This window comes from Cryptomeria japonica, chromosome 9, assembly GCF_030272615.1.
Source record: "Cryptomeria japonica chromosome 9, Sugi_1.0, whole genome shotgun sequence".
In the NCBI taxonomy this organism is placed as follows: domain Eukaryota; kingdom Viridiplantae; phylum Streptophyta; class Pinopsida; order Cupressales; family Cupressaceae; genus Cryptomeria; species Cryptomeria japonica.
In genome coordinates, this window is record NC_081413.1 from 527,866,425 (window position 1) to 527,880,213 (window position 13,789).

The window sequence follows — 13,789 nt, forward strand, 5'->3', positions numbered from 1 at the left end:
TTCTGTTTTGCACTTAGAGACATAATTTTTCAATTTTGAGGACATAGGCACTAATCATATGGCTTAAGGAGTGATCTTCTGGAACAAACCCTAATTAGGGTTTTTACCTTGCTTTGTACACTTAGAGACCAAATTTTTCAATTCTGACAACATGGGTAGTGATCATATGGCTTAAGGACTGATCTTCTGGAACAAAACCCTAATTAGGGCTTTTACCCTACTTTTTACATAGAGACCAAATTTTTCAATTTTGACAACATGGGTAGTGATGAAATGACCTGAGGAACAAAACCCTAATCCTACTTTCAAAAAAGTAGAAAAAAGCAAAAAGCAAAAAACAAACAAAAAGAAAGACAAAGAAGATGCTTCCCGAATTGGGCCCAAAGTGCCGAAAACAAAACTTTCTAAATTTAGAAAAAAGCAAAAAAGCAGAAATTCCAAAAAATAGAAAGTTGTCAGAAATGACCCAAAGCAATTGCAATCCTCATCCTTCAGACCTTCTAAGCACTTTGACAACGTTCAAACACAAATCTGAGCATGATTTCTCAATTTGGCTTGGGATGACTTCAAAACTCTTAACTCAAAACTCTCAGGGAAAATGGATTTATGAAACTGCAGAGCTCGGACAAAATCCTAAAAAGCAAAAATAGGGGGTCCCCATTTGCGATGGGGCGATGTGGTTCTAGATGGTTTTCAGCTGGGCAATGGAGCTTCACTCTTGGCCTTGAAGGCTTGATGGCTAAGTGTCATCATTGGGGATCCAGATTAAGGTATGGAGATCTAGAGCAAGGGATGGGGATAAAAGGCTTGAGTGGAGCATTGAGCCTTGAGTCCACCCCTTGCTTTTGTAGGTCAAGCATCAACCCTTCTATTGCAACCTCAGGCAAATAGACCCACCATCAATCATCATTCCACTCCCATCATTATTCAGCCCAATCTCGGTTACTATGCCACTACTGAGCCCCTACGATCGGGGAAACAGTTGGTTGGGTGGATAAATCACTCGAATTTGATGATAGGAACAAATCATGTGGTGGATTGATTGAACTTAGATGGGGTAGTGTGGGTAGGATGCAATCACATCAGAAGGAAATTCATGGTGGGAGGGAGGTTTTGGACATTGCTGTTGCTAGGATATGTTGTTGTCATTGATGTCAACATATTCCTGTGATCTTTTGTTCGGGTGATTGCAGATTGATTTATTGGGTTTATGGTTTGGTGTATGGAGTATTTCTAGTATCATTATATTCATCTGTATTGGTTTTGGTGTTCCGAAAAGCTTAATTGATCATATCATATGATCTGGTTTTGCAGTTTGTTTATCTAATCAGTGCTTTGCAGAGTTCAGTATTTCCTCCTGTATATTCCCTTGTGATAAGATCTTGATTTGAGATTTTGGGATATTATTTGGGATGGTCTTGTGTATCTTCATTTTAGATGGTTCGTGATTTGGTGCTCCACAAGTTATCTTTTCTTCGTGACAGTTGCTGCTGTTTGAATATTCTTGAGGTTTAGATGTTGATCGATGGAGGTTTGATAAGTGGTGTTGGTGCAGTTGTTGTTGATGATTCTAACGTGCTTGCGGGTGTTTCCTAATTGTGTCCTATTTGTTTTGATGATCCACATTGATCGTTGTGCGAGTTGTTGGTGATTTTGCTGAACCGGTGATGTTCTTTGTGTTATGCGGTTTTCCTGGTGGTGTAGTGTGTTGCGGTTGGTCTTGGCGTGATTTCCGGTGGTGATGAGCATTTGGGAATTTGATTTAGGCCCATGTTATGTCATGAATGTCATTATATTGGTCTGGTGGTCGATCCTTGTATCATGTGATGTAATTTTGTAATTGTGAGTTAAGGATTTAGCCGACTTTGTTGTCAAGGTTGATGAATTGTATAAATAGGTGATATTGTCATGTAATTTAGGTATCAGTGTTGTGTCTGCATTATCAGAGAGTGGTACATGTGCGAACAAGTGATTCATCCTTCGACATTGTGATTGAGCAGAGATTGGTGTTGCAGAGCAGACAATGTGCTTAACCGGAATTGTAATCAGGCTTTTGGAGATGCTATTCTTTCAGTTCATTCCTTTCGGATTGTAGTCTGAATCTTGTTGTAAGTCAGTGAGACTTCCCTGAGGGTTGTAGCCTTTTGGGTCTTTATCTTTTGAGCAGTGAGCTCTAGGCACTATGCCTGAATGCATGTGCATTCCCCATTGTAATATTTTCACATACTACTGCAGAGTTGTTAGATTTTAGTAATCAGATTTGCAATCGCTTAACATATAGGTGCAGAAGTAGATAATGTACAGTAACAAAAAAAAAGCACATAAATAGAGATGCACACAACACAAGACTACCCTGGGAAAACCTCCCCCTTGGAGGAAAAACCCAGCAACAACAGATCTTCAGATCTGATTATAATAGATAGAAATTATAGTTACAAGTCTGACCCAGTTAGGGCACAATGACAATAGATAGAACCGACTTATCTCAGTCCTTCGGATGCAAGGAAATCAATGAATTCGCTTTCCTTTGATGATGGTTCACTGTGCTTCTATGATGATATGTTGCGCTGCCCATCAATGATGTTCACTGTCTTCATACAATAGATGCACAGTAGATGGATTTCACCCAGCAGATGTAATTCGCACCATACAATGACAATTCACCGTCCTCCTAACTGAGTTTGCAGACCTTCAAGGATAATTTGCACAGCTGGAGATTTCGCACCTAGAGCAGATCTGAATCACACTTTTGGAGCAGAGGTATTTTGTGAACTTGCTTTTTTAATAGTTTCCTTCCAAAATGAATCTGTATTTATACAAGGTAGAGGGAATGCATATACGGTCGGCCCAATACATTTTGGCGCCTAAACTCACTTTAATTCACACGCCACATAATGAGGATGGGTCCACACGTTAGCCCACACGTTTGGCAAATAGGTCCATGCGTTTTGAACATTATATGTTAGGAATATAAGGGAAGTAGGGCCCAACACTATAATGATCCGAACAACATTGGAATAGGGCCCAACCCTGTTTGTTTTACATCTTAGATTGAGATAGGGCTCAACCCTATTTAATCCTAATGGATTCGAATGTTGCCTTTGGCAATTCGAATCTATTATAAATATTTTCCAAACTAGTTACAAAACAACAAGAGTATCATCTTAATGTGGGTAGGTTCCCACCGTGGTTTTTCCCTTAATCGGGTTTTCCACGTCAAAATCTTGGTGTTGTGTGTTGTGCTATCTACTTGATTATCTTTGTTATTGCTGCAGTTTATCAGATCTGTTTTTGTGGTTAAGTTTGTAGATCAGGTGAAAACTAATTCACCCCTCCCCCCTCTCACTTTTCCCTCATTGTTGTTGCCAAGGGGAGGAGATAATTGTATCGGGCTCAAGAACTTCCAAAAGGCAGGCTTTCCTGGAAGATCAAATAGCCATTACTGAGGGGTAGTGGGTATAGCTCTATAGGGGGTTCTCGAGCTATGGTTTTGGGAAGAATTCCACCTCTCCCTTGAACCTACACCACCCAAGCCCATACAAAACCTATAAGCATGAAATAGATAGTAAGTGGTGGGGGTTTGCCTAGAGAGGAGAAAAAGGAGTAGGCATTTGCATTTGGAGCTATAACATCTTTGGAAATGGGTTGGCTACTTCTTATTCTTTCTTTTGCATCGGCCCTTTATTCAATTCTTGTTGGGGTGGGGGGACATAGAAGGGGCTTCTCGTATCCCACCCACCTGTTGTGACGTTTTCACACATCGCCCCATTGCAAATGGGGACCCCCTACTTTTTAGGTCCTCTCAGTCTTTTGTTTTGGTTTTTGGGGTCTTTTGGTGGCAATCTCTTCGGTGTCTCTACTTTGCAAGTGTTTGGGGGTTAAGTTGGCCAAGTTTGCTTTTCGTTTGAGCGAATTTGGTTGTCTAGGGCTCGTTTTGTCAGTTTTAGGGTTTCTGCCTTCAGTCCTAAATTTTAGGGGTTTCTGGAATCAGGACCCTTCAAGGTACCTCCTAGTAAAATTTGAATGAAATCGGAGCAACTTTTATTATAAGAAAGTTCCTATTTTTTAAATATTTTATTGTCCCGGAATGTTTTCATTTTGCCAAAAATCAAACTTACTATTTTTAGTAAGTTTCTATTTATAGTATGTCATCTTGCGTCGTGTTTTGGGCTCTAACTCTGACATTCTGAAAAAGTTTCTATTTTTGGAAAGTTCATTTGTGACAGGTCCTCATAGGCAAACGATGAAGATGGAACATTCATGATCATCTCTAAATCCAAAAGAGTCAGAAAGTAGACATGTTGGGGCAAAAATGGCTAAGTATGGTGAACCAATCCAGAAGTGGAAATCGTAAAATCGTCTAAGTTTGGAAAGTTCATCTCCATTCCTGAAGTAGCATGCTAATCTGGAAACATCAAAATCATCTACGTTTGAGAAATCATTTCAAGTCCACAAATGACATCCTGATCCGAAAATGGCCAACATCGACTAAGTTTGGGTAAGAAAGGATCAAATTCCAAGATAGAGTGAAGATGGCGCCCAAAGCCAGAAGTAGGCGCCAAATCCGTGGAGGCAAGGAAAGCTCTCAAAGCGTAAAATTCCACACCTAGTGAAGGATAGCGCCCTAGGAGTCAGTTGGGCGCTAGGAGGGAGTTATCATGGAAAACAAGAAAAATGTGATTTCCTTGGCCAAGGTAAAAATGCGCCCATGAAGATGGAGGGGCACTAGGAGAGAGGGATCATGGAGAAGTCAAACATTGATGAATTCCTTGCTGCTTGAAGAATAGCGCCCAACGTAGGACCAAGGCGCCAAATGAGGCAAGGCATGGAAAGCATGCAAATTGATGAATTCCTTGCCAATATGCATTTAGCGCCCAAAGTCTTGGAGAGGTGCCAAACAAGGGAGGTGAAGGAAAGAGAAAAGATAGTGAAATTCCTTGATTAGTGCAAAATGCACCATAGTCAGAGTCAGGATGCCAAAAACAAGGTGTCTTGGAAAGTGTGAAAAATGTCAAATTCCTTCACCAATGTGAAATTCTGCCTAAGGAAGATGTTAGGGCACCAAACAGGGGTCCTCTTGGAAAGATGGAAAATCATGAAAATCCTTGGCATGTGTGTTTTAGCGCCCAAGAGGTGGATGGGGTACCAGATAGAGCAAGGCATGGAAAACTAGAGAAAATGGAATTTCCTTGGCTAGGGTGAAATAGCGCCCAAAGAGAAGTCAGGGCGCCAAACTGAGGGTCCCATGGAAAATGCACAAAGTTGAAATTTCCTTAGCAATGTGGATTTAGCGCCCTGGTCAAGGAGAAGTATTGAAATGACTAAGGCATGGAAGAAATGAAAAATTGAACAAATTCCTTCACACAGTAAAATCCACACCGAGGTCAAGAATTCAAGAAATTTTCCAAGGCAAAGGGAAAATTGAGGGTTAAGGATGGATTGAAGAACAAGAAATTACCCTCAAGAAATTTTTAGAAAAATCCATTTTTAGATGCCAAATCTCGTTTGAATTTCAATTTTTTTGCAGATTTGGATTCGTGGGAGAATTTTCTCTCGCCTGGACCCCAAAACCCTAATTTGGGAAAATTCCTAAAAAATTGGAGATGGTGGAAAATTGTTGAAAATCTCTTCCAAAGCAAGGAAAGTTGAAAAAACTTCAAGAAAATGCTTATAGAGTCAAAGATTCTCTCTCCTAAAGTTTTCTCTCTCCAAGGGTTTCTCGCCAAGTGGCAGCCAGGTCAGCACATATTGAATTAATGGCAGATTCCTTTTGCATGCGGTCGTCACGTCCAAGAGATGATGGTGCATTTATGGTTTCATGGTGGCACATTCATTGCTGGAATGTTTGACCAAGGGGCAGCTAAGTCAATGCATGGCGGGGTGGTGGAGCATCTTTTGCATGTTGTCGTCGCATGCAAGAAAGGTGGACACTTATGACAACATGGCAATTTTGCATGTAGAACATTTAGTGCATGTGGGCGAATTTGGTAAAGATGGTGCATTTAATGCACAAATGGATGTTATTTTGGGTACTTTTGAATTAATTGTATAAGGGCATGGTGGGTTATTAATTGTTGATTCCCACGTTGTTGCATCATGTGTGGGGAATCTTTTAGGGAAAACCCTAATTAGGGTGTTGCATGTAATCACAACCTGGGGCCTATATAAAGGGGGTGACCCCCATCATTTGTAAAGGGGGGGGAGACTTGTATGAAATTGATGTGATAAGTTTTGAGATAATAACAGTGAAACATTGTTCTTTGATGGCGTCCACTTAAGTTATTTTTTCAAAGCTTGCGTGGTTTCACCTTCCTCACTTAGAGTAGAATTTTATTTTCTCAGTTGTCAAATAAAGTGCTTTGATTTCAATGAAGAATGTAATGGTGTTTGATGAATTTCCATGGTTCATACTTTTTGCATCTTGTTGATTATAAGATGTAGTGTAAAGTTAGCCTGGACCCCCAAATTTATGCTAAGTTCAATTGTGAATAGTCATTTGGATTGCGCCGTGTTGGGTATTCAAATGCACTTTCTCAATGTGAAAATCACTCAACATCCTCAGAAGTTTGCACCGGTTCTTGCGGAGTTGTAGTTAATCTTGGCGAAGCAGAGCTTGGTTTATTTGGAATTTGCCCACCAGAACACTATCCATTGATATCATTGCCCTTAGGAGTAGATTTAGATCCTTCTAAACCCTTTCCCCTTTATTTTCTGTTTATTTTAGTTCTTTCGAAGCAGAAGCATCGCAAAATTGCCATATCCGATGATGGAGTTCCAGCCACATCAAAGAAGTGAAAGAATGATCCAAACGTAAGGCCCCTTGGAATACCGGCAATCACATCAGCCAATCGAGTCACGTACGTAGCATAAAGGAACCTTGGAGTCGATTGTTTGAACTTCCTGCAATCTTAGCATGCAATTGCACTTTGATCAAGAGAGAGTAAGGTGACCGTTGGTAACTTTATTGTGTGTTTGACGTAGTCATAAAAAACACGTCAACACCACCTTGTTGAATTCTTGGGTGAGAGGGCCCCTACTATTTGTTGGGGTGCATTTAGGCCAATAGTTTGGAAAGATAGTTGACTGGCCAGCATAAATCTTAATTAAGTTATATGATCATTTATATAGTCTTCTATAGGTAGTTAAGATGGCGAGGATGGCATCTATTGGTAGGGAAGCTACAATAGGTAGACATCCGGAGATCACACAACATCTTGCCACATCAAGGCCGTAGACCATAAGAGTTGGAACATATCATGTAGGCTAGGGGTATTATGTATGGGTTACATCTCATTTTGTAGATATAAATATATTGTAAGATACAATCACCAGTAGTAAGGTCAATATAGGGAAATATATTGAAGGCATAAGGAAAGATACAATAGGTGAAAGGGGACATGTAATATGAATGTATGAGGTGATATAAGGGTGTATGTGATATGCTAAATGAATACAATCAATACAAGTAATATTGGGCCTCAATCCTATGTATTTTGTGTGTTCTTTATATCCTGTTAACTAAGCAATCAATTGTCCAGATCTGATTCCCTGTCTTCCTTAATAGGACCCAGTCTGGGGTGTAAGACTACAACACCATAAATTCATTGGGGCTCAAAACTCCAGTTTGTGTTACTAGATTTCTTGCTAGCATTGGTTTTGTTGTTGAAACCCTTGGTCTTGTTGAGGACAGCAAGGAAAATTTTAAAATTCAAACCATTTACTGGATAAAAGAGATAAGAGGATGATAAAAAGAATATGACAATCTGCATTATTATCCTCTTGATGTCTACCTTGTGAGAGGGGGTCAGGCGCTAAGGGGATGGAGAATGAATGCAACTTCCGATTGTCTAGTTTGACCCATATGACCAAGGGGTCCAAGTGTAACTCCCAAGTGCTCCAACACGAGACAATAATTACGTTAGTGCATGGCAATAAATAATTGTCAATTGATAAAAAATGCTAGTTGTAGTCCATGTAGTAACCTCCTCTTCAATAACTACGTACAACAATCATAAGGTCAATGACATATGGTGGAGAGAATGCTATCTACAAAATCTCAAGATTTAATCCAAGTGGGTTGCTTTTTTCCATGTTGGCACATTATTTGCAATATTACAAAATATTAAATAACTGCAACCGAAACTAGGACTGCAAGGTGTACAACACCATCTAGTCCCCTAGTCCTAACAATATAGTGCTGGACACATGATATATTTGATATTTGTGTTGGAGATCGGCTTGATTTGACCTTTACCTACCAGGCAGTATACTCTTAAAAAATAGTACCAAACAAGACTTCATTTTAGGAGATTGATTTAATTAGTTGCCTTCTTGGTCTTACCTATAGTAGGAAGTCCGAAGGACACAAAATGTGGCTCACAATTGTGCCCTATTTTACAAGTGTAGATTTTAATTCCAAGTTTAGGTGCCTGTCCATCTTCACATTCATTTTCTAGCAACAATTACATTCAAGATATTTTTTTAAACTCTTCTCGTACTTTTGTTTTCAGTTTTTTTGAGCAACAAGCAAAGACAATAAGAAAACCTGGTATTGTTGGATTTTCTTGGAATCTGTGTTGCTGATTCAACTGCATTTTACTTTAGTGGATTGCCAAGTTGAACTGTATTAGAATTATTAGAGATATCCTTGTTTCCAGAATTCTTAATATGTTACAGTTGTAGTATAAGGAAGCTGCTTTTCATCTGTTAATAGAGGAAAAAAGTTGGAAGTTCTCTTTCTAATCAGTGGGAGAACAAATCAGTGAGACATGACGGGTTGGAGAATTTTAGACTTGTCTGTAGAGATTATGCATAGCTTCTATTTTATCTCTATCCACAATAAAATTCCCCTAAGATGTTCACAACCTGTTAAGAAATTTAAGAGACATAAATGCAGAATTTGGGATCATTTTGCAAAGAGCCACATATAACATACAAATACAACATATAAAATTTAAAAGTAGCCTTGCAATACAGCACTAACCCCTTCCAACCAAGAAAGGAAGACCAGGATCTCTGAATAGGCTTCTATGATAGACGAAACATAATTTCTAAGTACAAGGAGCTAAGCATAGAATTGGCAGTCATCCAAAATTATACTATAATCCTTCTTGGAGCTCGCAAAAGTAATAATCACATTTACTTCTCAAAGCTATAAGAGAACTTAGCGAGTCAGAGATCCTGCCACAATCACCATACATATTTCTTACAAAACTAAGAATTGACAATTGTAGAAGCTCTCAGATGAACAAGCCTAAAGGCGAAGATAATCAAGCACCACATATTGATATATAGCTTTTTTAGAAAATTTAATCTTTCTCCCTGCCAAATTGTCTGTAGTCATCTTGAGACCAGTTCTTGAAGAAGAACTTCCCATCAGATCACCATACTGATTGGGACAAAGAGTCAACAATTTGCTTTTAATTCTTCACAACCTACAATCCTCACTATCTATGACCATTAAACTCCAGCACTGTCTCAATCATGCCATCTGGATAACATATGAGGCACATTTCCAAATATGGTGGGTGGTAGTGTAGTAAACAAGGCAAGCAGAACAACAATTCCCTTGTGGGCTTCCACAAGGAGAGTATCCATCACAATATTGATGTTTTGCTTGGCATTGAACTAAAAAATCTCTCTACCTTTTCCTTTAATATTTTTTGGAACAAGTTCCTGAAAACAGTCTTTGATGATAGCCAATCACCTCATTTGGAGTTCCACATCTATCAAACTTGCAGATCCCCTTTCTTAAAAATACTTTCATCAAGGATGGGAAGAGAAAAATATTTTTTACCTTAGTCAAGCAGTTTGGAAACAGGATTTTAACTTGAAATGCAATGCTTAAAATATTTATTCTTAACTGCAATATTTCTCTCCAAATGTTGGTTGATAAATTGGATTCTTTGACCTAGGCCTTACATTTTGAATCTAGGTAACTTCAAAGGTTCAAAACATGCATCAGAAAAATTTCCATCAGCAGAAGGGCTTCCAGTGAGAATGTCAGAGGCTTATTTAAATCACAATGAAGCGTGTGGTATAGAAATCACAGTCCCGGATTGCATGTTTTAATTCTAGCTTTACACTGGACCTGCATTCTCAGCTCAAAGTTTTGCTTTGTGTCTCTTAATCATGTATTTACATGCGGCATCTTTTAATGATGGTTCTGACATTGGGGAGTCTTACAGGATCTGCCCTAGTTTATTTGGTATTTCCATTTGACTATGTATGTGTAGAACAAAAGTGATTGACATTAGAACTGATTTCTGTTCTGGTCTTCATGGTGGTATACAGGTTATAAAAAGCAATGCTTATGAGAAAATCTGTTTCTGCATTGAAGAAAGATAGCAGCGAAAACTACATTAATCACAATACAAGTTTTAAGGGCTGGTGTGATCTTCCAGTGAAAATTTGTTTTTAAAATCTGTGCCACATATCAGGCAGAGGATATTATAAAAGCTTGAGTCAATAGTTGATTCTTTGAGAGCATTGTCCCAGCTTCTGATATAGCAAGTGAAACAATCTGGACATTTGCTAAATTTGCCTAAACTCTCAATATATTCTAGAGAGCCATCCTCGTAAGCATTTGAGAATTTGTTTATAGAGTTCAGGCCTCCTAGAGATTCACAAATTCTGTTTTGCACATCCTTCATGGCACATGAATGCATCGGGAGAGCTCCAAAATTGATTCAAAAGAGGTCCCCTATTTCTACCTTTCCGCCACAGGAGGTTGGGTCAGAAAGTTTGTCTCACATTAAATTGTGTCCAGAATCTTACAAAAGTGATAAGGATCAATCGACTCATGTCTCTTTCCCAAGCATTTCACAGATAAACGTGTCTTTGAAAGGACAAGAATTCTTTTATGAGGCTCTTCCTCGGTTCAATGGGAATTCACCTCGTGTTACTCCATATCTTGAGAATTTCCTCTCCCACAGAAGCTCAATTTCATCTCAACCACAATCTTGTTATTTACAGGATATCCATGTGCCGAGAATTCCTTCTGCTCCCACTGTAAGTAGGTACAGTACTGATAAAATTTCAGATGTGAGGCATACACTAGAAGGATTAGAGGGATCACATATCATTTCTGATAGTGTGGATGCTTGTAATGTTGAAGCTATCCATGGGGACCACAAATGGTCAGGAAATTCTGATTGGTGTTTCAATTATATAAAAACTATGAAAATACAAGCTCAAGAATTTAACAGACCACAGGATGACATACAACAACTGCTTATTGCATGTGCAAAAGCTGTTGCCAACAGTGATGTTGTGAAGGCAGAAAAGTTGATTGCACATTTGAGACAAGGGGTATCAATAAAGGGTAACCCAATGCAAAGGTTAGGTGCATATATGGTAGAAGGACTAGAAGCACGGTTAAGGTCCACAGGGCCAACAATTTATAAAAGATCGCAATACAAAGAACCTGACAGTGTAGAATTCATTTCATACTTCCAAATCTTAAATGCAGCATGCCCACCCTTCAAATTTGGGTATGTTGCTGCGAATGGTGCTATTGCAGAAGCTTTAAAAGATAAAAATAGAATACATATAGTTGACTTCCATATTGCTGAAGGCAATCAATGGGTAAGTTTAATTCAAGCATTGGGCAGAAGGAAAGTTCTTCCATCCCACATGCGAATTACAGGCATTGAGGATCCTGAATCAGAATATGCTCGAGATGGAAGGTTACATTTAGTTGGCCAAAGGTTATCAAAGCTTGCTGAAAGTTGCAATATTCCTTTTGAGTTTCATCCTCTACCACTATCAGGGTCTGATGTTAAAGCTAACATGCTTGAAGTCAGAGATGGGGAGGCATTGGCTGTGAACTTTGCATTTCAACTTCACCAAATGCCCGATGAGAGTGTGAGTACAAATAATCATCGTGATCGGCTGATACAAATGGTCAGAAAACTGAATCCAAAAATGGTGACACTGGTAGAGCAAGAATCTAACACCAATACTGCATCTTTCTTTCCTAGGTTCAGGGAGACACTGAATTATTACTCTGCTGTTTTTGCAGCTCTGGATGCATCTCTTTCAAGAGATAGCAAAGACCGTGTGGATGTCGAGGAAAACTGTCTAGCACGTAACATAGTGAATATAATTGCCTGTGAGAATGCTGAGCGGGTGATTAGGCATGAAGTGTTTGGGAAGTGGAGATCACGACTTACCATGGCTGAGTTTAAGCCACATCCTTTAAGCTCACATGTGAACATCACAATCAAAACTCTTTTGGCAAGTTATTGTGAGAGTTACAAATTAATAGAAAAGGATGAAGTACTCTATCTGGGTTGGTTGGAAAGGTCGTTGGTAGCTGTTTCTGCCTGGCATTAATGGCAACTATTTCTTGTTAAGACAGTTAAGTCAATTAGGTTCATGCAATAATCAATACTGTCTTTAGACCCTAGTTAGTGGAATATCCAGCTTTGTACAAATTCGTAAATATTCTAGAATAATGATGGATTTAATGCATAGAACCGACCGCAGTCTTTGATGGATGCATTGTCATTTGATTGTCTCCACTATCAGCACAATCCAAAAGAAAGAGTTGTGATTACCATATGAGCTAAATGGACAGGCCTGGAAAGGATCATTGAGCAATCTATAGCTCCAAAAATGAACAAACTAACAAGTGCCACAGAAGAGAAGACCCTTGCCTTTACCTACAAAGCATAAAACTAACAATGGAAAGGAAATACGAAATATTTGGTCTGTTATAGAATCATGATTAGTCAGATGATCCTGTTGAGTTCCAGAAAGATTTAGGTTATACTAACTTTTGGTATCCCAATTTTGCAAGAATGTTAAAATATTAGAATTCAGTTATGTAATGAAACTATTCGTTATTCATCAGATCATATTTTTAAAAGGGCCGGTTCTGTTGTTCGCCATTATAAAACATTAATATTATGCAAGGTTCCATAAATTTCTCACATTATCATGGATGTTTGTCCCCTTTTTTGGGTCGTCTAATTTCATCAATATCTTCTTATAAACACAAGCTCTGCACTGTTTTCTCTTCTTTTATGTACTCTGGAGAATTTTAAGTTAATATTAATGACATCCATTGAACCTGCAGAAGACCCCATCTAGTGGGATACCAGTTTCTTGTACAAGAATTAAAACAAACATACGTCCATTTAGATTCTTATGCAGAGTACTTGTTGTAGGACTGAAAATTGAAAGATGTATTTGTTTTTCCTAATTATCTCATACTTATTGGACGTTTGGTTCATGCAGGCCATATGATTTTGAACTTCTTTTTGAATTGACGGGCTATTCATTTTAAAGCATGTTTGGTTGGGAATTTTTCATTTTTTGAAATGTAACATGTCCTAATAATTTATAGTTTTGAGGGATTTTCTGTTTGAAAAACAGTCTAGAAATTTATGAGAACATTTCGCCAGATAATGTTTAGCACCAATCAAATCCATTTGTACTTTATAAGTTAATGTGTTGTTACCCATGTCCAGCACTAGTAATCAGTGCGCCTGTTTACTCCTTGATCCTTAAATTTCTCCAACAATCACATTCTTGTATTTTTTCAGTTGATTTTTGTTTTCGTAAAATTGGAATTTGATTCATATTTTTAATTCTTTTAAATACAAAAATAAGATCAATATTGAGTTTTAGAAGTATATAAATAATAAATGTAATAAAAATGTATGATATTTATTTGGCATACACACTATATGTCTCTTTCATGGTATGCATTAAGCAGCATTTCCAGTCTTTGAAGGGCAATGCCTAACTTCAATGATTACTGCTTTCCTATGCTTGGTTCAGG

The 13,789-nt window shown here is 38.4% G+C and overlaps 1 protein-coding gene across 6 annotated transcripts in view; it reads left to right on the top strand.

The window, feature by feature from the left end:
* Positions 1–13,003, top strand: part of LOC131077051 (scarecrow-like protein 21) — a 35,598-nt gene extending 22,595 nt beyond the window's left edge. For 5 of the 6 annotated variants that reach the window (XM_058014421.2, XM_058014420.2, XM_058014423.2 and 2 more), the window contains one exon: positions 10,294–13,003. In XM_058014421.2, coding sequence (XP_057870404.2) covers positions 10,651–12,336 — 1,686 coding nt within the window. In that variant the 5' untranslated portion in view covers positions 10,294–10,650 and the 3' untranslated portion in view covers positions 12,337–13,003. The remainder of the gene's footprint in view (positions 1–10,293) is intronic. The other variant, XM_058014425.2, reaches the window with a different exon arrangement.
* The last annotated feature ends 786 nt before the right edge of the window (positions 13,004–13,789 follow it).